This window comes from Orcinus orca, chromosome 9, assembly GCF_937001465.1.
Source record: "Orcinus orca chromosome 9, mOrcOrc1.1, whole genome shotgun sequence".
In the NCBI taxonomy this organism is placed as follows: Eukaryota; Metazoa; Chordata; class Mammalia; order Artiodactyla; family Delphinidae; genus Orcinus; species Orcinus orca.
The window spans coordinates 3100476-3123279 of NC_064567.1; the positions used below are offsets into that span (position 1 = coordinate 3100476).

At 49.4% G+C, this 22804-nt stretch overlaps 1 protein-coding gene across 5 annotated transcripts in view; it reads right to left on the minus strand.

Annotated features, from left to right (window-relative positions):
- The window catches only part of DPP6 (dipeptidyl peptidase like 6), a 1028806-nt gene that overhangs the window by 85717 nt on the left and 920285 nt on the right, over positions 1 to 22804 (minus strand). For all 5 annotated transcript variants that reach the window (XM_033408228.2, XM_033408227.2, XM_033408230.2 and 2 more), the window contains exons 11-16: positions 12696 to 12819; positions 10943 to 10981; positions 5422 to 5529; positions 3350 to 3441; positions 2635 to 2682; positions 861 to 979 (exon numbers count right to left, since the gene is read on the minus strand). In XM_033408228.2, coding sequence (XP_033264119.1) covers positions 861 to 979; positions 2635 to 2682; positions 3350 to 3441; positions 5422 to 5529; positions 10943 to 10981; positions 12696 to 12819 — 530 coding nt within the window. The remainder of the gene's footprint in view (positions 1 to 860; positions 980 to 2634; positions 2683 to 3349; positions 3442 to 5421; positions 5530 to 10942; positions 10982 to 12695; positions 12820 to 22804) is intronic.

A 22804-nucleotide genomic window follows, 5' to 3' on the forward strand; every position in this document is an offset into this window, starting at 1 on the left:
GGGGCTACTGCCGCATTTCAGAACCGCCCCCACCCCCCAACACACACTTCTCTCCCATCACATTATCCTAGGAGAATGTCTGGGACTGAGCTTGGTGAGGAGGGGCTGAGATTTTGGATGACAACGCTGATAAAAAGAGGCTGAGGTCCCGAGCTACTGAGTGGCTATCAAAGGCTATCAAAGGCAGTCTGATAAAGATTCTTCAGTCGTTCCCGGTGTCGGCCTGTCTCTGCCCGTGGTGTACTCTCACCCCTGGAGATCATCTCAGTAGATCAAGCTCTTCTCTGAGATGTATTTCGCTACAACCAATTTATTATTTCTCACCTTTCCGTGGGCTCCTATCTTTTCAAGACATGAGGACAAGATGCAAAGGTATTTCTTTGTGTCCACGATGGGACTTGGTCTACTCTTTTGTATATGCTGACTGGTGTGATTAAGAACTTTCTAAAGTTTGGAATAAATCATCCATGAATTCAGTGGTAGGAAAAGAATTTTTTCCCGTCTGAATCTTCTTTTATATTATCTCAATCCTTACATATGCTGAAGAATTTCTGAAATTGTTTTACCACCTTTACAGATGGCCTATGTCCATCAACGTGTAAGATACACATTTTTTAAAGGAAAATGTAGGTGAACTTTGGGGTTAACCGGCACAGCATGTAGAAAGCACTCTGGTGAGCTGCAACCCTTTATAAGATGTAAAATACCAGTAACACACCTGGCAGAGGTGATGCACGAAGGCTGCTCCTGCGAGCGCCGACGTCCCCAGCTAGGCGGCCCTACCTGTCCCGGGATCGCGGAGCTCCTGCTGGGTCCCAGGGGCGCCTTCGAAAGAGGTGTCACTCGGTGGCAGAACTCACCTTCGCACTTGAGCAGGAAGAAGTCGGCGCTGGGGCTGAAAGAGGCGCTGAAGTAGGCGCAGTTGTCCACCAGGTCGCAGGACAGGCACTGCCTGTTGAAGCTGCCCACCGTGTTGGCGCTGCAGGGACAGGGAGCGGGCGGGGCTGTCACCAGGGGTGAGACCCTCGGCTCCGGCCCCCGCGCCCAGCACGCTGGCTTCTCTCCCGCACGGTCATCTGGGGACCATCCTCCCACCTGTCTCCCTGCTGGCACGCCTCGAGTGCTGGCTCTGCTGTCACCCTCCCACGGGGCCATCCTAAGGGCTGCCCACCCCCAACCCACCAGGAGCGCTCAGCATGGCTGCTTCCTGGGAGTCATGCAGGCCCAGGCGTGTCCTGGTGGGAGTGTCGGGTGTGGGGTATTATTTCTAGTGCCTCATCCCTCTGAGCAGGCGACTAGCACTTTAGGAACAGAAGCTACGTGTTCTGGATCTTTCACTCCCCTCAGAGCACCTGCCGCCGGGACAGGACAGGGCAGGGGCTCCAGAAACAGCAGCGGTGGGGGGCTCCGGCCGCTGCCACGGCCGGTGAGGAGGTGCCGAGGGCACTTCTCACCCCTTCAGGTGTCACCCAGGACCGCTCTGGTCAAGCACAGTTTCATGTCAAGAAGGCCTAACGTGTTTCCAGAAGCTATAAGATACCGAGGCATCTTCCAATAAACCTGGAAGAAGTCCAGGTCTGAGTGTGTGGCGTGGGAAGGCTGCTAACGTGAAAGCGGTCTACAAGAGTGAAGACGCTTCACGGGAGACAGGACAGGTCAGAGGAAGCGCAGGTGGCCGGCCTCCATCTCCTTGGCTAATTTGGTGACGGGACTGGTGGGATTATCCTGGTAGACAAGCAGAGATGAGCCGTCCACAGAGAGGAGCAGACCTGTGACGGCGTGGATTTGCCGGTTTCCTCTGCCTCCGAAAGGCAGTGCCTCTCTCCCTAGTGCAGCCCTTACTGTCAGCACAGGGGCCGGCGGACGGGAGGGCGGCCGTGCACCCGATGGGGCTTCCCCGACTCCTGGCGGTGGGGGAGGGGAGCCTGGCATCGGCTCCGTCCAGGCCACGAGGGCCACAACGCAGTAGTGTCCTCTTAGGTGGCCCTCGTGCGTGGGGCAGGAACCAGCTGCCCCCTCCTTCCCGTCTGGAGAGCAAAGCGGTGGAGGTGACAGTGCCTCACGCCCTCCTCCGCTTTACTGGCAGAAAGCTCCTCGGGAGAACCCACTTCAGAAGCACGAGTTCTCCCTGGTGAGAACGGGAACTGGGGCGGGGGGCAGGCCACGAGGTTTATGCTGAAGGCGGACGGACCCTGGAGAACACCTTGTCCTCTGCAGGATGCAGAGGCCAGCCCTGCTCCGCCCCCTTCGAGACTGCGGAACTCAGCCAGCGCCCACGTGGAGGAGGCCAGGGCAGTAGGGCCAACCCCACCCCAGTCCACCCGTACATTCCCAAACCCCAGTTCCCTCCTGTGAAACCCCGGCCAAGAGTGATCCTTCCAAGTTCAGCTTCGACTAATGTGAAAGGAAAGGCTGTCAGACGTCTCCCGAGGGAGAGACTCAGTCTGGCAAAAGCAGAAGACTATGATAATGCCTCCAATGTGGGGGCCTCAGCACCTGCGGTTATTTCTCCCCAGCCTGCGTCACGTGTGCTGGCGCCTCTCTCTGCTGCCCCCCGTGTACTGCTGATGGTGTGACTCTGGAACGCGAAGCCTCTGGCGGGAGACCGCCGTGCGCGGGGGTCGGGGGACGCACCTGTACAGCTGGCGTCTCCTCGGCAGGTCCTCCGTGCTGAGGAAGTAGCTGCAAAGACCAGCAGGCGCACGGCAGTTAGCTGGCTGCGGGGCAGGTGTGTTTCTGCGCGCCAGGCTCGGCCTCCGCAGACCTCCCCGAGGACGCGCTGCTCAGGGTCCACAGAGAGAACGTTCCCGCCCGGGGCCAGCTCCACGCTGGACGCAAAGGCTGATCCCGTGACTCGGTGGCCCGTGCCCGCCCGGGACCCCTGCGTGGGAACCCTGGCTCCCACGGGGACTCCCCCACTGCCTGAGCTGAACACTAGCTCTTCCTGCCACTGACCACACAGCCTGGAGGAAGGCACCTGACCTCTTTCAGCCTTGGCCCTACTTCTCTGAGAAGCAGGGAAAGCAGTGAACCTGCACCAGGACAGGAGCGGCTGTCCTGAACGAGGCCAGGCTCACGACGCACTGGGCTCACAGTGCCCTTGGGTCCCGCCCGGAACCAGCAAAGGCTCAGCCACCCCGCACGGCCACCGTCTCAGCCACAGGACTGGCTGCAGGCCCGACGTCCTCACGGGGACCTTGAGACGTGGGACGTGGGGTGGTCGGGCGCGAATCTGAGGGCGCACTTTCGTGAAGAAACTAGGGCCTCGGGGCGCTGCCCAAGAGGGAGAGTGCTGAGCACCGTGTGAGGGGAGGAGAACACAGAGAGGCGGCCCCGCACACGCACTCACATCTTACTCCGCGTCTCGTCGTAGGCCAGGATCTTGGTCACGTCCCAGTCCCCGGAGGTGATGGACTGGATGTTGTCGTTGCTGCTGTTAGGCTGGAACACAGATGGGACACGGGGTGGGGTGGGGCTGGGCCTAGCCTCGCATCTCGGCCCGGGCCCTCGGACACAGGCTGACCACCCTCGGGCCGCAGCCCCACCCCTTCTCTGAGTGCCCGCCTGGAGGGGCAGCGCCCACGGCTGCCCTGCGATCAACCAGCACCCGGACCAGCAGCAACTCCCACCGTGAGCTCCGTGTCTTAAGCGTCAGTGCTTCACACGCTGCTGACACTGTTCCTTCACCGCCTGTAAATCTGATCAGCAGGTCAGTATCACAGGGGGACGAGGAGGGAGGAAAGAGAAATATGGAGGAGTGGATGAGACATGGCAAGGAAACAGAGAAAGAATAAAGAAAGGATGGGAAGGAGGGAAGGTAGGAAAGAAGGAAGGAACGGAGGGATGAGGGAGGGAGGGAGGAAGAAACCCCCCTGGGTCTTCCTCATTCTCCCCCGTTCTTCACAAGGATGGCTTGAAACCGTTTATTGCGTGTTGTGCGTTTGCACACACTGTCTCTCCCTAAGTGCCTCCCAGAGCAGAAGAGTTATGACAACACATCACAACAGAAGGAGAAAGACGTGACCATCCCAACAGGAACGGGCTGTGAGATGCTGAGGCATGAGCCACAGGCCGGCTGTTCCAAGGGCGGGTGCCCCGGGCATGGGTGCAACGCGAATGCTGTTAAATCAGGCACGGGGCCCGAGGCTCACACTGTGGGGCACAGGGACCCCAGAAATGGCCTCGGGAGAAGGGAGAGCCTGTGCAGGCAGGACCAGGCGGGAGAAGTGGGCTGCCAGGGGTTCCGGAGGGCAGTGGGGGCCGAGGGGCTCCTGGGGAGGCGCCCCCCAGAGGGGGGGCCCTGCCCCTGCTGGATGACTAATGGGTCCTCAGCCCATGCTGGTCACAGGGGTGAATCCGAGATGGGCTGAAGGGAACACCCCAGCATTTTAAGTCTTGACTGAAGTGATCCCAAATGAGAAGCCAGGAATCCGGGGCCACAGCGCCCAGGCCTTAGGAGTAAGAGCTGGATGTCAGCCCGTCTGCAGACGTTCTGGAAGCCATGCAGTAAGTGGCTTGAAAACGAAAACATCCGTATCTGAGTCTCTGAGTCAAAGTGGTCCCTGTCCTGGAGCCACAGCCGAGCTTCCGTTCCTGTTCTATCAGAGCTGCTCCATGTGGGGCGCTCTGGGAATTCTGCTTTGGAGATCGCCTTCTGGGGCATGCCATGAATATAAATCTTCTACTTTATATCCACAGAATATTTTTGATAACTTTTTTAAAAATAAAATTTTATTCACATGCCCTGATCTCCTTAGACTCTGCTTCAACATGGAAGCCCCACTGACTGAGGCCGAGGGCAGTGCTGATGGGAGGCCCGCAGCCCCTCACCTTCCTCCTAAGGGCAGGGTTCCCTGAGTGCAGCTCCGGGGTCCCACCCCGTGGGGAGGGGGCAAGGGTGCCCGCTCTGCAGGAGGTGGCATTCGCCAGGCTGTCTGCTCTTTCCAAACGCACCTATATTCAGCTCCCACATTCCCTGCTCAGCGATGCTCTGCTCTTATCCTGTGGCTGCAGCATAGGGAACGGCAGTGCATCCGGCTGACCATGGAGGTGGGATGCCCTGGGGCCACGAGGACACTGTGCCCGGCCCCCAGGACCCAGAAGAGGGAGGAAAGGCCAATGCGGGCGGACTGACAAAGCGGTCTACACACACGTGTCCTGTGCTCAGACCCAGCAATGCACCCAGTGTCCTCTGATATCGTCAGAAGTGTCATTCGTATTTTTGAGCATTACAGGAGGCACGAACGCCACCCCTGCCCAGTCAGGACGGCTGGCTCATGAAGGCCCCGTCTGTCCCCACGTGGGGACCCGCCTTCCAGTTTCAGGGCCTGGCTTACCCCAGGGAGCACTTAGCTCCCCTGCTGAGGCGGGGGGAAGGCCCCCAGGGCACGCCCTAGCAGAGCAGGAAACTAGGGAGCTTACCTGGGAGGAGGACACCATGATGTGGTAGAACTTCCCCTGCCCCCCCTGCGGGATCGCTCGGACAAAGAAGAACTTCCGGCCGTCCTTGGAGAACACTGGCTCTTCATTCTGCGGACGAAAGCCATCGATTAAGTCTACAGACTGTTTTGAAGGGGTTGAACCAGGATAAACTACGTTTGGAGATACACTTTCCATGTAATTGCCAATGAGAGATGCAGTTGAAAGGCTAAAGGCTGTGTGGGGCCTTTTCTCTCCTTGGGAATCACGAGTCAAGCCTCCAGTTTCCTAAGAAAATAATGAGAAATTCAGAGGCAACTGCCTAAGCAGAGGCGGACACACAGGCGTCCCCTGGTTCACAGGACACCCAGCTCACCAAGCCAAACAGGAACTCAGCACTAAAAAAGTGCAGGGCTGGGCTCCCCGCTTACCTGTGGCCCCTGCAAAATTCTCCAGGGGCATTTTTTTTTAAACCATTTTTAAAAACTGAAACATAGTTGATTTACAATGTTGTGTTAGCTTCAGGCGTACAGTAAAGTGATTCAGTTATATATATATATATTTTTTTCAGATTCTCTTCCATTATAGGTTATTACAAGACAGTTCCCTGTGCTATACAGCAGATCCTTGTTGTTTATTTATTTTATACATAGTAGTGTGTGTATATTAATCCCAAATCTCTAATTTATCTCCCCCCCAACCACGCTATCTCCTCTGGTAACCATAAGTTTGTTTTCTATGTCTGTGAGTCTATTTCTGTTATGTAAATAAGTTCATTTATATCACCAGGGGTGTTTACTATCTATCGTAATTCTGAACAATCACAAACCTGATTTTGCCTAAAAATGAATTCTAGTCTTTCCATCCTGTCTTTTGTTCTTTTATTTAATAAAATCCACCTCATACTGAATAGCCCACCAAGGAGACAAGAGAAAAGAAAGAAAGAAACCCCCAGCAGACAAGGACAGATTCTGCACGTTCTACGACGGAGGTGAGAGCACACGCTATTCCCAGGGACTCACTGTGCGTATTACGCGGCTTCTAACGAGAAGGAAGTTCCACACGGGCATTTACTAGATGGCATGTGTCTGCTTGGACCTACTGCCACTGTTCCCTGGAAACAAAATCAGCGTTCCCAGTTTTCCCTGGGGGGAAGAATTCCAGGCTGCATTCACAGCCAGCGCCTGTAGCATGTTGCTGCATCTTGGCCTGGCCCTCACCCCCCAAGCTGAGAAGCCACCACTCAGCCCCCAGCCACCCCTTGTGGGTTGGCTGTCGCCTTAATAGGCAAGAGGGATTGGCGTCTCAGCCTCTAGGAAGCTCCAGCTTGAAAGTTTCCATCCGTGAACACCAATTAGTTGTGGCTACGATACACATTTTCTGATTCAAGGAGCTCCACGCTAATGTGAATGAGAACAAATGGTAAATAAACCCCAGCTGGCACGAGGAAAACTCATTTCCCTGCAGTGAATGAATACATGCAAATATGATACGCCCAGAGAAATAAACCAACATGTGATTAAAGTGACATTTAATCTTCATGAATATCTGCAGTAAAATGAAACCTTTAATCTGCAAATATTTATTTTTCTATTTAGTGCTGGAAGTATGGTATTTAAAAATAGAGGAAATGGAAAAATCAGCAGTAAATCTGGCTTTTTAAATGTACTTTTATTTGCCAACTTCAGGATGGATACCGCAATACTGCTTCCGTTTTCTGGGGAAACGTCTGTACTTTTGGCAGAGAAAAATACTATGAGTAAATGTAATAAATAATTAATTCAGGCCTGAAACATTGCTTTTACACTGAGAAGGACTCAGGCATTGCAACGTCATCTTTACATTGATCCTGGGAACATTCCACAGCCGGCAGGTGAAGGACCAGCCTTTGAACCTCTCTGAGACTTGGTTTCTCATGTAGTAAATGTATATTTAGTGAAAAAGTACAATGACTTTTGACTAGGAGACCTGGATTTTAATCCTGGTTCTGACTTTCCTGGATTTGAGAAGCGTTTCTAGCCCTCTGGGTAACAGGGCATTTATCGTACCAGGCCCTGCCTGGTTTCTCCACCTCCAATTGAGCAGATCTATGAAGAACGAGTCCTTTTTATTGGTGAAAGACTTTCTGTGAGCTGTTTGTAGACTTTCTGCCCATTCTTTCTATGGTTCAGATACATTCATCCGGTCAACCTCCCTGCCTGAATTTTGAAATCACAAAACCAAAATTCTGGTTAAAGAAGAAAGAGTGTCAGAAATTGACCTGCAGGAGTAACTCTTCAAACACAAAGATGGGTCCTGGGTTCCACCCCAAATGGCCTCGGGCCTGCAGGGCCCCTAGTGGACCTGCCCCAGGACCGACTTTGAAGGTCACAGCAGCAGTGATGGTGTGTGTGTGTGGGGGAGGGGCTGCCTATTTCTCCAGAGTATTCCCAGAGGAGAGGGAACTTAGTGGGTCTTCACCTTCTTTTTGTGGGCTCGTGGGGGATCTTTGAGGGGTTCACGCTGAGGCCTAGGAAGGAGACGGGAGAAAAAGACGGGGGCCAGGAACAGAGGCTCAGACCATAGCCCCAGGATGCCCTCGCCCACTCCCGTTCCCCTGGCAACGAGCACTCAGAAGACCCCATGATCATTGCGCCCTGGGTCTCCCCAGGGTCAGCAGAACCGTCCAGACCCCAGTCCTCTCCTCCTCTGATGCGGCCCTGGGCAGCGGGGGTGAGCCCTGTGGCCCCTGATGACGTGCGTGAAGTGGCTGCCAGCAGCTTCCCCGGCGGCAGATGGCAGGTTGGCCTTAAATAAATTCCTAACTCGCCCCCCAGGACCTCGCAGGGTCGTGAAGGATGCAGGAACAAGACAGCTTATTTTTGAAAAAGAGGGTCCACAGATTCCTTTGTGAAAAATCTCTTCAAAAGGAACGTCATGAGAAACTGTTTGAAACTGGGTTTCCTACTGACCACGGCGCTGAAGGAACAGATGTAGACACGGGCTGAGCGGTGCTCGGCGAGGTGGGGCTCCGTGGGGTCCTGTGCCCGCCTTGGGGGTGGCTGGCACCCTGGGCCACTGGCTGGACTATGGATTTTTCAAAGGCTGTTTTAAAAATGTTAGCTGTTGCCTAATAAGTGATTTAAAGTTTACATATTGAAAGTGTAAGAATTATACTTTTACTTTCTGCTGGTTTTTAAGTGCTGACTTGATTTTGTTTGGAACGACCTGGTTTCCCAAATCCAGGCTGCCTATCCGGTGCTTGGCTGGTTTCTTAGGTGGGTGACAGGATGTGTGCTCTGAAAATACACAACAGTCTTGCCCACGGCGGTGTCTCTGTGTCCTGTCCGCAGAGCTTACGAGGACGACAGCTCGAGGCCCAGTGAGTGCCGGACAGGAAGGCAGGGGCAGGAGGGGACCCTCTGACCCTGGCTTTCCCACAGCCCTCTGCCCCGTGAGAAACAAACCGCTGGCTGCTTTGGTAAGTCCATCCTCCCTCCTCCAACTCAGACACAGACCGCACATGGCTTGAGGCCCAGTCCCGCAGCCGGGCCTCGGGGCCCCATGCATGCCCACTCCCAGCCCTGTGACGGCCCTTCCACACGCCCTGGGGACACAGTCTAGGACTCCGCCCACATTTCGCACTTGGGCATCCGTGCAGCTCTCTCCCTTTCTACACCAAGACATCTTTGAGAGCTGCTCTAGCGGATTCATTTCTTAAAAAGTCGAGCATGACACAAACAAAAACATGTTAATACAAGTGAGCCCTTCATGGCATCGAGCACATTCACAATGTCGTGCAACCACCAGCTCTGTCCAGTTCCAAACCACTTCCATCACCCCCAGTCGAGCCCAGACTCCATTACGCTGTTACTCCCCACCCCAGATTCCCAGCCCCTGCCGCCAGCAAACAGCCTCCTGCTTGTATGACTTCTGTTGACCTGGGCATCTCTCGTAAGTGGAGTCACACGGCGGGTGGCCCCCTTTCACTCAGCACTGTGTTCTTGGCAGGACTACTCACAACACCAAAAGGCAGAAACAACCCGAATGTTATCAACGGACGAATGAACTGTCGTATGTCCACACCGTGGAACACGGTTCCACCATAAGGTGGCTGACATGCGCTCTGGGGAAGTGGTGGATTCTTGTTTTTGAAATCCACGAAGCCTAGCATGGCGCCTGGTTCAATCCGTATGTATTAGTTGAACAGATGACTACGTATATAATGGATTTTTTTTCTGACTCTTGCATCTCAATGTCTTTGGCATTTTGTGTGACTATAAGAGGAACGTCATAATATTACTTCTGATACTTGTGCTTATATCATTGGTCCAGGTGGCATTCAAGAACTTCCCAGTGGAACTCCTCAACGAATACTTTAAGACGCCCAAGCACAATCTGATTCTGGATACTTCTCAGCATGGACTCGGCATCCAAACTTGGACACAGGAAAACCAAAATGGCCACAGCGGGCGGCCCTCTTTTGTGTCAGGCCGGCACAGAGCAGAAGAAGGACATAGTTAAAAGCAATCACGCCCATTGATGAGGGAACCACCCCTGAGACAACTGATGGGAGGCTGGGCCAGATTGCTGATTCCACAGGTAACAGAGGTGCACACAGTTTCTAGAATGTTCTTGGAGAGCCACTGGTAACAGTTGCATTGTCCAGCTTCACCTCCTTCCCATAAACGGAATCTGTCCCATCAATAAAGAAGCACACCTGTGCCCTCTCCACCATCATTCTGAGACTCAAACCCGATTAGATTTTCCCCACAGAATTTTCAGACGATTTTCATCCCATTCGGTAGAATAAGAAGGAAGTGAGCTTGCAAACCCTCCACCTGTGCTTTCTAACCTCAGGGCGTGGAATGAGAAAAAAATAATTAAAGAAAGAAAATACCAGAGTCGAGAGTTTCATTTCTTGTGTGGGTTTAATTTTTCTGTCAGGGTGAGCACTGCATGTCTCCTTTGATTCCCTCCAGTTCCTCAAGCCTGTTTCACGTGCATCTCTTATCCGAGGCGGGGACGGGAAATTCAGGGGAGGCTCTAAAGTCAGGTCCCCAGGAAGACTCAAGCTGAACCGCACGGAATCCACCTCAAAGGAGGCACCCACGACCCACGCCGAGAAAAACAGGAACGTCAGCCCTGTTCCATTTTCTTTGACTGAAGTAGGTTAAATCTAGGCAACTTGTTTGGACTCATCCTTTCAACGCACCAAAGGGACATCACCTAACTGAGAACTGAGATCTCACTGAACACTGCATGTTCTCAAGAGCAGGTATTTTCCAGCCCTCTTGCATGGAGGCCACAGTTCTCCAGCAGCGCTGGGGCCTTAGGGAAGCCAGGTGGGCTGAGTGGCTCTGCTGCCCCCCAGAGCCTCTCTCACGCGCGCGTGTGTGTGTGTGTGCGCGTGCACGCGTGCACGTACGTGTCTACCTGGGGCTTCCTATAGGATTTAACATGAGAAGCCGTGTTGTAAACACTGGGAAAGGACCTGGTGGCTGGTGTAGGCGGACAGCGTGGGATTTGCATGCGGAATAGTTACCTGTCTGTGGAGCCAGGCTTCACTTTCATCCTCGTGTTTCTGAAACGAAATAAGAGCATTAGAGAAAGGAGTTTTCGCACATATTGTGTCTGCGACCAGCAGTGTAGAAACAATTGGATTCCCCTCCATGGCAGCTGCACAAGCTCAGGAAGGGGGCCAGCCCTGCTCTGCCTTGTCTCATGACGTGGCTCAGAGCTGAGCGCGAGTGTTCCCCGAACAGGAAAAATGTCACTCTCCCAGCAACGAGGACAAATCCACGGGGGGTGTGAATCCTTTGGAAGGTGGTGCATTTCTACCATTTGGTGGTCACCCCTGACCAGACACATGCCCGTCAGACGGTCACCGATGACCACACACGCGTCCACTAGATGGTCGCCAATGACCATCTAGTGGCATGTGCCCATTTAAAGGCAAATCTCAGGTGCTGCATTATTTTAGGAATTTGCGTGCATGCGTGCATGTGTGCGTGTATGTGTGCATGTGCGTGGGTGTCTGTGTGTACATGTGTCAAATTTCCAGTTCACAACAATCCTGGCAGACCAAAACATTAAAAGGACTTAAAAAGCATATGAAAAGTAAATCTCAGAGAACTGTGTGGAAAGACATATAATGGGAGACCAAACACACCAACCAAACCACCAGGAATAGCTATTCAGCCGCATGGGCCGTGGACCTGTGCCTGGGGCAGGTCTGTTCTTTACCTGTGGACTCTAACCACGGGCAGGCTGGAGTTTCACTGCTGACCCTCACAAGACCGGGGGTCCAGATGCCAGAAGACCTGGGTTACGAGCCATTCCCAGCTTCCCAGCTGTGAGTCCACTCTTTCCTTCCTTCCCCTCAAGAAGCCCATCAGAATAACCTGGAATCTGCTCTCAATTGTATTAAAAATCAAGTAAATTACTGGCCCACTGAGAACACCAGTCTCAGCGACAGCTCACTGCGACTCCCCTCAAGATTGTCATTGGGCCACGGGGTCAGAGCTGCTGTTGGGGGCCCCAAGGTCACAACACAGCTGCTCTGCAAGCCTTTCTCCTCCTCAGTTGCGAAATAAACATTTAGGGCCAAAAAAGAGTTTCTGAGAGAACTGCCTGGGTTTATTACCTGATTTTAATGGATGTTTCTTCACCCAACACAAGGAGCCCTGGCCCTTGGGGCTCAGGGATTGTGGAGGACGCAGCCCTTGGGCCAGGGGCAGGCCGCCTGAGGGGCTGCGACAGCCGTGGGTCACTCCCTTGCTTCGCAGGGTTGCCAAGCCTCTCTTTAGATTTTCGTTCCTCCTTGTCTCCCCTCCCTTCGCCCACTGTAACCACCCACTAAGTCAGCCTGAGGCCCTAGGAACACACTGGCCTCACCGGCGACTTTCAGATATGGTGCCGACCGTCCAGGGTACCAGCTGGCTCTGGTCAGTGAGGGACAGAGAGGCTGAAATGGCCAGGCCAGGTTGCAGTGCCGGGTCCTGGGGCCTCAGGCCGGACCCCTCCCCTCTCTAAACGTCAACTGGAAAATGAGAAGCAGCCCCTGTGTGAAGTAGCTGTGGGCAAGGATAAAGGGAAGTGAGAGCTCTGTGTGCTGGGGGCTGAGAGGATCACCCCGAGTCTGCAGCAGTCCTCAATTCATCCACAAGGTGACACCCAAACAGAGACCCACATGCAGGCTGCACCTGGACCAGCAGGAGCTGAGTGCGTGTGTGGCTCAGAGATGAGCGTGATGCCGGGGGATGCTCCCCGCCGTCCAGTCAGCCCCTCCCCCATACCTTGGTGCAGACCCCGGTGGTGGCATCGCAGAGGGTAAGGATGGACACGTTCTGCGCCCGGCTCAGCCAGTTCACGGCGACCTTGGTGCTGGTGGCCCACTTGACCATGGTGATGTAGTGCTCCCTGAAAGCACGAGATGCATGGTGGGCGGTGATGCAGGGCCCTCGGGGACCAGAGACACCGGCCCAACCTGGACACTGGGCCAACATGGGGCGCGTGGGGCTCTGAGACAGGGGTCTCAGGAGAGTGCACTGCTGATGAGCCCCCAGGGGAGGCCCAGCAGGAACCGGTGCTGGGATAAGCTGGCGGGGGTGTGCTTCTCTCCCAGCTGCCCCCCAAGAGCTGTGCGCCCCTGCACCGGGCCAACACCCAGCCGCCCGACCTGTCCCCTGGGGCTGGCCTGTGCTTCTGCCCCTCGGGTGTTGTAAGTCACGCTGGGCATCGCTGCCCACTGACCTGGCTTTCTCGTCACGGTCCAGCCAGACCCCAACTCCACGTGGCTGGAAGCGGTGAGGACGGCTCTTGAGAGGCCGACAGAGCAAGAGCCAGGAAGGGCTTCGAGAAGGGGGCCCCTCGGGGAGGGTTAACCTGTAACTCCCCCTTCCCCTCCCCGCGGGCCGAGCCGCGGAAGCCTCAGTGTTCCTTTCCCTAAGTTCCCAGGGGCATTCTCGAGCTAACTAGGGAAACTGGTTCGCGGCTCTGGGCGCCCGGTGGACTTGATGTGACACCCTAGACGTCACGCACTTGCTTTCATCAAAACCTGAACACCCCATAGTGTAGCCGGCGGTGGCGGGGGTGTGGGCGGGGAGGATACTGGGGCTCCCAGTCCTTAACTGAACTACCCAGAGCCCTCCAAGAACGGAATTTTTAGGAAAAAATGTACACTTAAGAGTTAGAAGGAAATGACGGGAAAATAACTGCACAAAAATAATATCCTCAGGTGAATTCCGAGACCGTTCTTTCCAGAGGCCCGAGAACACATGCCTCACCGCCTGCCCCGACTCTCTGTAATGAGATCTCGTGTTCAGAATGATGGCTTCATGTCTGACAAGATCCTTTATCACTAAGATGCAGCACGTTCACTGGATGATGCCGGGCCAGCTGGAAGGAGAACCAGCACGTTCAGTAATTACTGTCAACAGAAGAGTCTAAATAACCAGGCGCTTTCAGATAGGCTTCAGCTAACCAGGGGATTAAATCGCCGTGGCGCCCATTTCTCGAATCTGCCTGTTAATCACAGTTGTTGTTAATTTAACCAAAGTCAGGAGCACCTGGCACACACGGTGGTGGAGGCCTCTGAGCCGTGGGGCGGGGAGGGTAGGGCGGACAGGCCCTGGAGCGCGAGACACAGGCTCCATGAATTCGCTGAGCACATGGTGGAGAGTCGTTCAGCGCAGTCCAGCGCTTACGCTTTTCCACCTCCTCGATTTCTGTGATTTTCTGAACTCCAGCTGTTCCTGTTCTTACCATCTGCTCCGGGGACCCTGGGCCTGCATGTTTACGGGATCCCACCCTGTCCTCTCACGGCTCCTGCTCTGGAAACAACACAGCCTTGTAGCGGCTTCTGTGGCTCCTGCTTTGCTATTGCCGCTTCACCGCCGGGAGGACTGGAGCCACGTCTCTAACGACGGGATGGGACCATCGCCTGCATGTCTGCAGACATGGGACATGTCCGGTCTGTGCCCAGCCCATGCTGCACATGTAACACATTTAATTTTTAATTAAGTCATAGATGGGCTCTATGCCCTGTCAGACAGACACTGAAGAGGGCCTGGCACTGAAGGGCCTGGTGGATGGACCCGAGTTAACTCCCGTTTTTGGATCCGTTTGACGCAGACGTTCCTGTCCAGGTGTGATATGAGGTTATGGAGACAGGCTGCACTTAAATATATCCCATCTGGATGAAATCAAGGAAGGCAAAGTCAGATCTCCCAGGATGACTGTTTTTTTCTGTGGCCTTCATACTATTGATAATTAGGGGAGTCCCTAATCTTGTTTCCATTTGCCGGAAATATTTCTTCTCATTTTTATGGTGTTCTTTTGCATAATCTTCATTTAGGCCAAATATGAAAGAAGAAATTATTCTGACATGGTTAAAAGGTGAGGCTGACTGCGTTCAGTGCTACTGCGATCGGTATGAGGGCCACAAACAACGAGGCTTTGCGGTGGGAGGGGGATGGGGCTCAACTCCAAATACAAGAAGGAAAGTGTAAACTTCCTGCCAAGGAGCAGGTGGGGGCCAGTGGATGGACAGTTACTAAGAGGAAACATCAGGGATAAAGGGGCTTCTGGCCAAACTTTCTCTTGCTGAAGGCAGGCCAGGTGGCCAGACAACCTCTGGGGGAGGTGGGGCTGAGAAAGGTGATCAGACATTGAGGGTTGGAGGATCCTGGCTGCAAGTGGGTGATGCAAACACACCTGGAAATGTGAATGTCAAGGCCTGTTTGCGGAGAGGATTCAGAGGAGCTGGACTAGAGTTTGGTCCAGAAAGAGACAGTCAGTGATTACACACTATTCTCAGTGTTTCTATGTCCTAACTCGATATGAGAACCATTGTAACTGGAAATAAAAAGATGAATGCAAACCTTCTCTTTCTGGTAAGAAACTCCTGAGTGATACCTTTGGAGCGAATCACACAAGAGCATCACTGAGCTGTGAGGCTGGCCTGGGGGTGGGGCTGGGCTGGCGGCATCAACGCAGTCGTGTGGCCAACTAACCACTTTAGTGTTCATGTTTCAAGCTGCCGCCAGAAAACAGGGAGATGCAGTGGCAAACCCGCTTCATGGGGCTGGAGAGAGTCAGGACCGTCACCCTGCAGAGGCTCGCTACCTTCTAGAGGTTCCCTACTTCCTAGAAACGCAACCACGTGCCCAGTTAAAGTGAGCGCTAGAGCCTCGCTCTCTCTTTTTACTTTCCTAATTTGTAATATGGGACATGATTTACAGAGGAAAAAAATAATTGTACTGCAAATTAGGACGGTTAAATGTGGACCCACTTTGCCTAGTTCAGTGGAACCTTGGCCAGGGTGTGGACTGTCACCTGGACGAAGGGGTGGGATGCAGCTTCCTGCAGAGACTGGGAGAGCTTTGCTTCTACAACTAATACTGTATAGAACTTGAATTCTCAGTTCCTTCATCTGTGGAGCAGGAAGTTCACAAAATTTGGATGGCACCTTTAGAGACTTTTATGGTGATGAAATATAATGAGAAATATTTTTTTAAAACTCTTGAAACAATAAAAATCATTAAGGACTCTGTAAAGATGACACAATAACCTCTCCGAGAATAAGTGGTGCTTCAGGACCTTTGCTTCCGATCGCATTACCCTTCATCAAACACCTTGGGAACCTCTCACCTGACCTGCCTTCAGAACGTCACAGCCATACAGGTCTCATTACCTGTACAGCAACATCTCGTTTTTAATCAATATTTCCTAATGCTGTGAGTGGCATCAATGACTAGACTTGGTGCCAAACAAGTTTTGGTTATTTTAAGTAATCAAGTCTGCCTGCAAAGATACAGCATTGCCAAGAATAAGCTGATTTTAAAGGTGCACCCGCAGCTCTTTGGTGATGAGGTGTAGACCCTCACAAAGAAGCGATGCTTTGGATGGAATGACATTCTTCTGCAACGAAGGCTTCATAGCCACACCATATGTTAATGGAAAGGAAAATAAAACAGGGGCTCCCTTAACGAAGCTTTCCCTAAGCAGAAAGCCTTGACTGGAGTAAGGGAAGGTCTCCTGGTTCCTAACACATTTTCCATCTTCCCTAACTGCAAAGCTGTTAGACTGACTCTAAGGCCCGTGGGGAGTGCCTGGGCCAGGCCCGCGTCACGTTACCGCTGACTGTCTGGGGAAGGGTCTGTCTGGCGGCCCCACACGCCACACGGTCGTGTCGAGTGTAGACTCCACAGACACACGCAGGCGCCAAGCACACTCACGTCTGGTTAGCAGAGCGGAGTCAGCCTTTACCAACTCTGCGTTAAATGTGCCTATCAATACACAGAAAGGTGAAAAGTCATAACGTCACTAAAAATGAACGTTGAAAGCCTCTGGCTGTAACGCAGTTGGAGGTGGATGAAGCCTGGTTGCCCGAGTTTGCTTCACCGTATGAAGCAGCCAGTGGGCAGCAGGAGGAAACGGTTTTTCTCTTCCCCTTTGTCTGATCCTCAGAAACACTGGGCTGGCACAGCCAGAAATCTGGGGAGCCAGACCTTCACTACCTCGGGGTTAACAACATCATAGTTTGCCATGGACACTGACTGACTTAGAATGTCAAAAAAAAAAAGATTCCAAGAAGTCAGAGAAAAATCTCAACTCAGCCCAGCAGAGGCACCCAGATAGATATGGGTCAGACTGCGTCTTCCCGAATCCACCCGAGAAGGATTCAACCAGCGCCGGAGGCTCAGGGAGAGGAGCCGAACATAACCTTCACATCTTGTGTGTCGCCAAATATCAGGTGTGGTGGACCTCTCCTTTCTGAGGTGGGGAACTAGGAAGGTCAGACAAACAATACAGACGAGAAGGTGAAATCATACTAGAAATGCAGAAGAAGGACATGACTGTAAAAATATAGGATGAGATCAGAGAGGTGAGATGAGGGGGCTAACAAAACTGAAATTGAAAATTACAGAAAAGTGATCCAGAGTAATCGAGGAAAACTTGGGAAGCTCCCCCAGAAGGCAGAGGAAGGGGTCCCAGAGGAAGATGGAGGATGGCAGATGGTCCTCACATCTGAGAACGTAAGTGCTCCTCACGGAAGAACCAGAGTGATGGGAAGAGAGGCAGTCACCAAAGACACCATGAAAGATGCCTACGCAGCTAAGACGTGAATATGCAGATTAAAGGGTTTTCATACTCCAGGGAAACTAACAAAACACCTGAGAACATTCTGATAGACTCTTAGAGATCTATGAAAAAAGAAATGCCACAACAATCCAGTTATAAGCAAATAAGTTTTGAGAGACGACACAAATTTATGCTGATCTCAGATTTCTCTGCTGTTCTGGGTCTAATGGTATTTAATACCTCCATGTGTTTTTAACAACCAATATCTTCTTGATTAAAGCATATCTTCTACTTGAATATACCAATTCAAAAATTCAAAAAATTAAAAACAATTCAAAATTAAAGGCTCAAAATTAAAAGCTTAACATGTAAGAAGATGATCTCTAAAACCAATTCATCCATAGCCAGTCCTAAACTACTATCAATTTGATTATGAATTTGAATGCAAATATGGAAACTAATTATTAAGTGATAAAAATAATATAAAATAAAATAAATATTAGGTGAATATTTCATAGAATTATAAACATTGGGTAAATCTTTTAAGGAAGATTAAAAACAAAGGTAGAAGACTTCCCTAGTGGCATAGTGGTTAAGAATCCGCCTGCAAATGCAGGGGACACGGGTTCGAGCCCTGGTCCAGGAAGTTCCGACATGCCGCGGTACAACTAAGCCCGTGTGCCACACCTACTGAGCCTGCGCTCTAGAGTCCGCAGGCCACAACTACTGAGCCTGCGTGCCACAACTACTGAAGCCCATGCGCCTAGAGCCCGTGCTCTGCAACAAGAGAAGCCACCGCAATGAGAAGCCCGTGCACTGCAACGAAGAGTAGCCCCCACTCGCCACAACTAGAGAAAGCCCATGCACAGCAATGAAGACCCAACACAGCCAAAAAAATAAAATTTAAATAAATTAAAAAAAAGATTCTTTCTTAAAACAAAAAACAAACAAACAAAAACAAAGGTAGCACCCATCACAAATGATGAAACAAAGAGAACATTTAAGATATGGGAATACAAACATGCTACATGTCTGGAACAGGAAACTAAACATGAGAAACTTTCAAAATAATCATCAGTTTGGGGAGACCTGAATTGATTAGATTTAAGCTTCATGCGGGTAGAGACTGAACCCACTTCATTCCTTTCTATTTCTTCAGCACCTTGCCTAATGCCTCACATGTGGTAAATACTTAATATTTTTTAAAGGAATGAATTTAATTCTAACAGAAAGATCAATGGGCTTCTTTTCTGAGAGGAGAGCATCTAATAAAATAATTCTACAGTTCATATATAAGGAGAAATGTTCAAAAATGGCCAAGATGGTTTTAAAAGGAAGATTAATGAGAGGGGATTTATACCAAAAGTTGCTAATGATACAGCATAGGCTTTTTACTGGTGTAACAATCAGTAGGTTTACAAGTGATGGACAGCCTTACATCACAATGGTTTACATGAAAACAGAATAGTTTATATAAGAATTTAAGTTAGCAGAAGGAAAGAAATCATAAAGATCAGATCAGAAATAAATGAAAAAGAAATGAAAGAAATGATAGCAAAGATCAACATAACTAAAAGCTGGTTCTTAAGATAAACAAAATTGATAAACCATTAGCCAGACTTACCAAGAAAAAAGGGAGAAGACTCAAATCAATAGAATTAGAAACGAAAAAGGAGAAGTAACAACTGACACTGCAGAAATACAAAGGATCATGAGAGATTACTACAAGCAACTCTATGCCAATAAAATGGACAACCTGGAAGAAATGGACAAATTCTTAGAAATGCACAACTGGCCAAGACTGAATCAGGCAGAAATAGAAAATATGAACAGACCAATCACAAGCACTGAAATTGGAACTGTGATTAAAAATCTTCCAACAAACAAAAGCCCAGGACCAGATGGCTTCACAGGCAAATTCTATCAAACATTTAGAGAAGGGCTAACGCCTATCCTTCTCAAACTCTTCCAAAATATAGCAGAGGGAGGAACACTCCCAAACTCATTCTACGAGGCCACCATCACTCTGATACCAGAACCTGCAAAGATGTCACAAAGAAAGAAAACTACAGTCCAACATAACTGATGAACATAGATGCAAAAATCCTCAACAAAATACTAGCAAACAGAATCCAACAGCACATTAAAAGGATCATACAGTATGATTAAGAGGAGTTTATCCCAGGAATGCAAGGATTCTTCAATATACGCAAATCAATCAACGTGATACACCATATTAACAAATCGAAGGAGAAAAACCATATGATCATCTCAATAGATGCAGAAAAAGCTTTCGACAAAATGCAACACCCATTTATGATAAAAACCCTCCAGAAAGTAGGCATAGAGGGAACTTTCCTCAACATAATAAAGGCCATATATGACAAAGCCACAGCCAACATCATCTTCAATGGTGAAAAACTGAAACCATTTCCACTAAGATCAGAAACAAGACAAGGTTGTCCACTCTCACCACTCTTATTCAACATAGTTTTGGAAGTTTTAGCCACAGCAATCAGAGAAGAAAAATAAATAAAAGGAATCCAAATTGGAAAAGAAGAAGTAAAGCTGTCACTATTTGCAGATGACATGATACTATACATAGAGAATCCTAAAGACGCTATCAGAAAACTACTAGAGCTAATCAATGAATTTGGTAAAGTAGCAGGATACAGAATTAATGGACAGAAATCTCTTGCATTCTTATACACTAATGATGAAAAATCTGGAAGTGAAATTAAGAAAACACTCCCATTTATCACTGCAACAGAATAAAATATCTAGGAATAAACCTACCTTAGGAAACAAAAGACCTGTATGCAGAAAATTTTAAGACACTGATGAAAGAAATTAAAGATGATACAAATAGAAGGAGAGATATACCATGTTCTTGGATTGGAAGAATCAACATTGTGAAAATGACTCTACTACCCAGAGCAATCTACAGATTCAATGTGATCCCTATCAAACTACCACTGGCATTTTTAACACAACTAGAATAAAAAATTTCACAATTTGTATGGAAACACAAAAGACCCCGAATAGCCAAAGCAATCTTGAGGAAAAAAAAAAAACGGAGCTGGAGGAATCAGGGTCCCTGACTTCAGACTATACTACAAACTACAGTAATCAAGACAGTATGGTACTGGCACAAAAACAGAGATATAGATCAATGGAACAGGATAGAAAGCCCAGAGATAAACCCATGCACATATGGTCACCTTATCTTTGATAAAGGAGGCAAGAATATACAGTGGAGAAAAGACAGCCTCTTCAATAAGTGGTGCTGGGAAAACTGGACAGCTACATGTAAAAGAATGAAATTAGAACACTCCCTAACACCATACACTAAAATAAACTCAAAATGGATTAAAGACCTAAATGTAAGGCCAGACATCATCAAACTCTTAGCGGAAAACATAGAACACTCTATGACATAAATCACAGCAAGATCCTTTTTGACCCACCTCCTAGAGAAATGGAAATAAAAACAAAAATAAACAAATGGGACTTAATGAAACTTAAAAGCTTTTGCACAGCAAAGGAAACCATAAACATGGTGAAAAGACAATCCTCAGAATGGAAGAAAATATTTGCAAATGAAGCAACTGACAAAGGATTAATCTCCAAAACATACAAGCAACTCACGCAGCTCAATATCAAAAAAACAAACAACCCAATCCAAAAATGGGCAGAAGACCTAAATAGACATTTCTCCAAAGAAGGTATACAGATTGCCAACAAACACATGAAAGAATGCTCAACATCATTAATCGTTAGAGAAATGCAAATCAAAACTACAATGAGATACCATCTCACACCAGTTAGAATGGCCATCATCAAAAAATCTACAAACTATAAATGCTGGAGACGGTGTGGAGAAAAGGGAACCCTCTTGCACTGTTGGCGGGAATGTAAATTGATACAGCCACTATGGAGAACAGTATGGAGTTACTTAAAAAACTACAAATAGAACTACCATACGACCCAGCAATCCCACTACTGGGCATATACCCTGAGAAAACCATAATTCAAAAAGAGTCATGTACCACAATGTTCATTGCAGCTCTATTTACAATAGCCAGGAGATGGAAGCAACCTAAGTGTCCATCATCGGATGAATGTATAAAGAAGATGTGGCACATATATACAATGGAATATTACTCAGCCATAAAAAGGAACGAAACTGAGTTATTTGTGGTGAGGTGGATGGACCTAGAGACTGTCATACAGAGTGAAGTAAGTCAGAAAGAGAAAAACAAATACCGTATGCTAACACATATACATGGAATCTAAAAAAAAAAAAGAAAATGGTCAGAAGAACCTAGGGGCAAGATGGGAATAAAGATGCAGACCTACTAGAGAATGGACTTGAGGATACAGGGAGGGGGAAGTGTAAGCTGGGACAAAGTGAGAGAGTGGCATGGACATATATACACTACCAAACGTAAAATAGATAGGTAGTGGGAAGCAGCCGCATAGCACAGAGAGATCAGCTTGGTGCTTTGTGACCACCTAGTGGGGTGGGATAGGGAGGATGGGAGGGACGGAGATGCAAGAGGGAAGAGATATGGGGACATATGTATATGTATAACTGATTCACTTTGTTATAAAGCAGAAACTGACACATCACTGTAAAGGAATTATACTCTAATAAAGATGTTTAAAATATTAAAAAAAATAAATAATAGAATTTAATATTTAATAAAATTGTCAACCCAAATCATTGGGGAAAGGAAGACTTAATAAATGGTGCTGGGAAGATGACTTACTAAAAAACAAAAAAGCAAATAAAGAACAAGTGTGTGTTTCTAGAAAAAAGTGTCATAGGAGAATTTATCAAAATACCCACACTACTTACCAATGGGTAGTGGAATGGCAAGTGATTATTATTTCCTATAGTGCAGAGATGACCTTTTAAATAAGAAGAAGGTTATTAAGGGTAACTGAAAGTTTCCAATTTCAGTTGGTGGGTTCATCACATTTATTCATGTCTTCTCTCTCCAGAAACATAACTGCAGTGATAATGAAGGAGTAAAATAGGTATATACCCACACTAATAAAGATAACAGGAAAGGTTTCACCACATTTCTAGAAGACAGGATGCAGACATAAGAGTAACGAGGGACGAGCCTGGTTGAAAAGCAGCAGCTCAAGATATCTGCAGAGAAATCTGGGGGACCTGGAGGTCGAGGTGCAACACAGTGTGGGATTGGGAAATGTGCTTGGACAGGAGTGTCATCTGAGAGTCTCTGGATGAGACAGATGATGAATGACAAAAACAGAGAAACCCTACCCACATTTAGATATGTTACTTCAT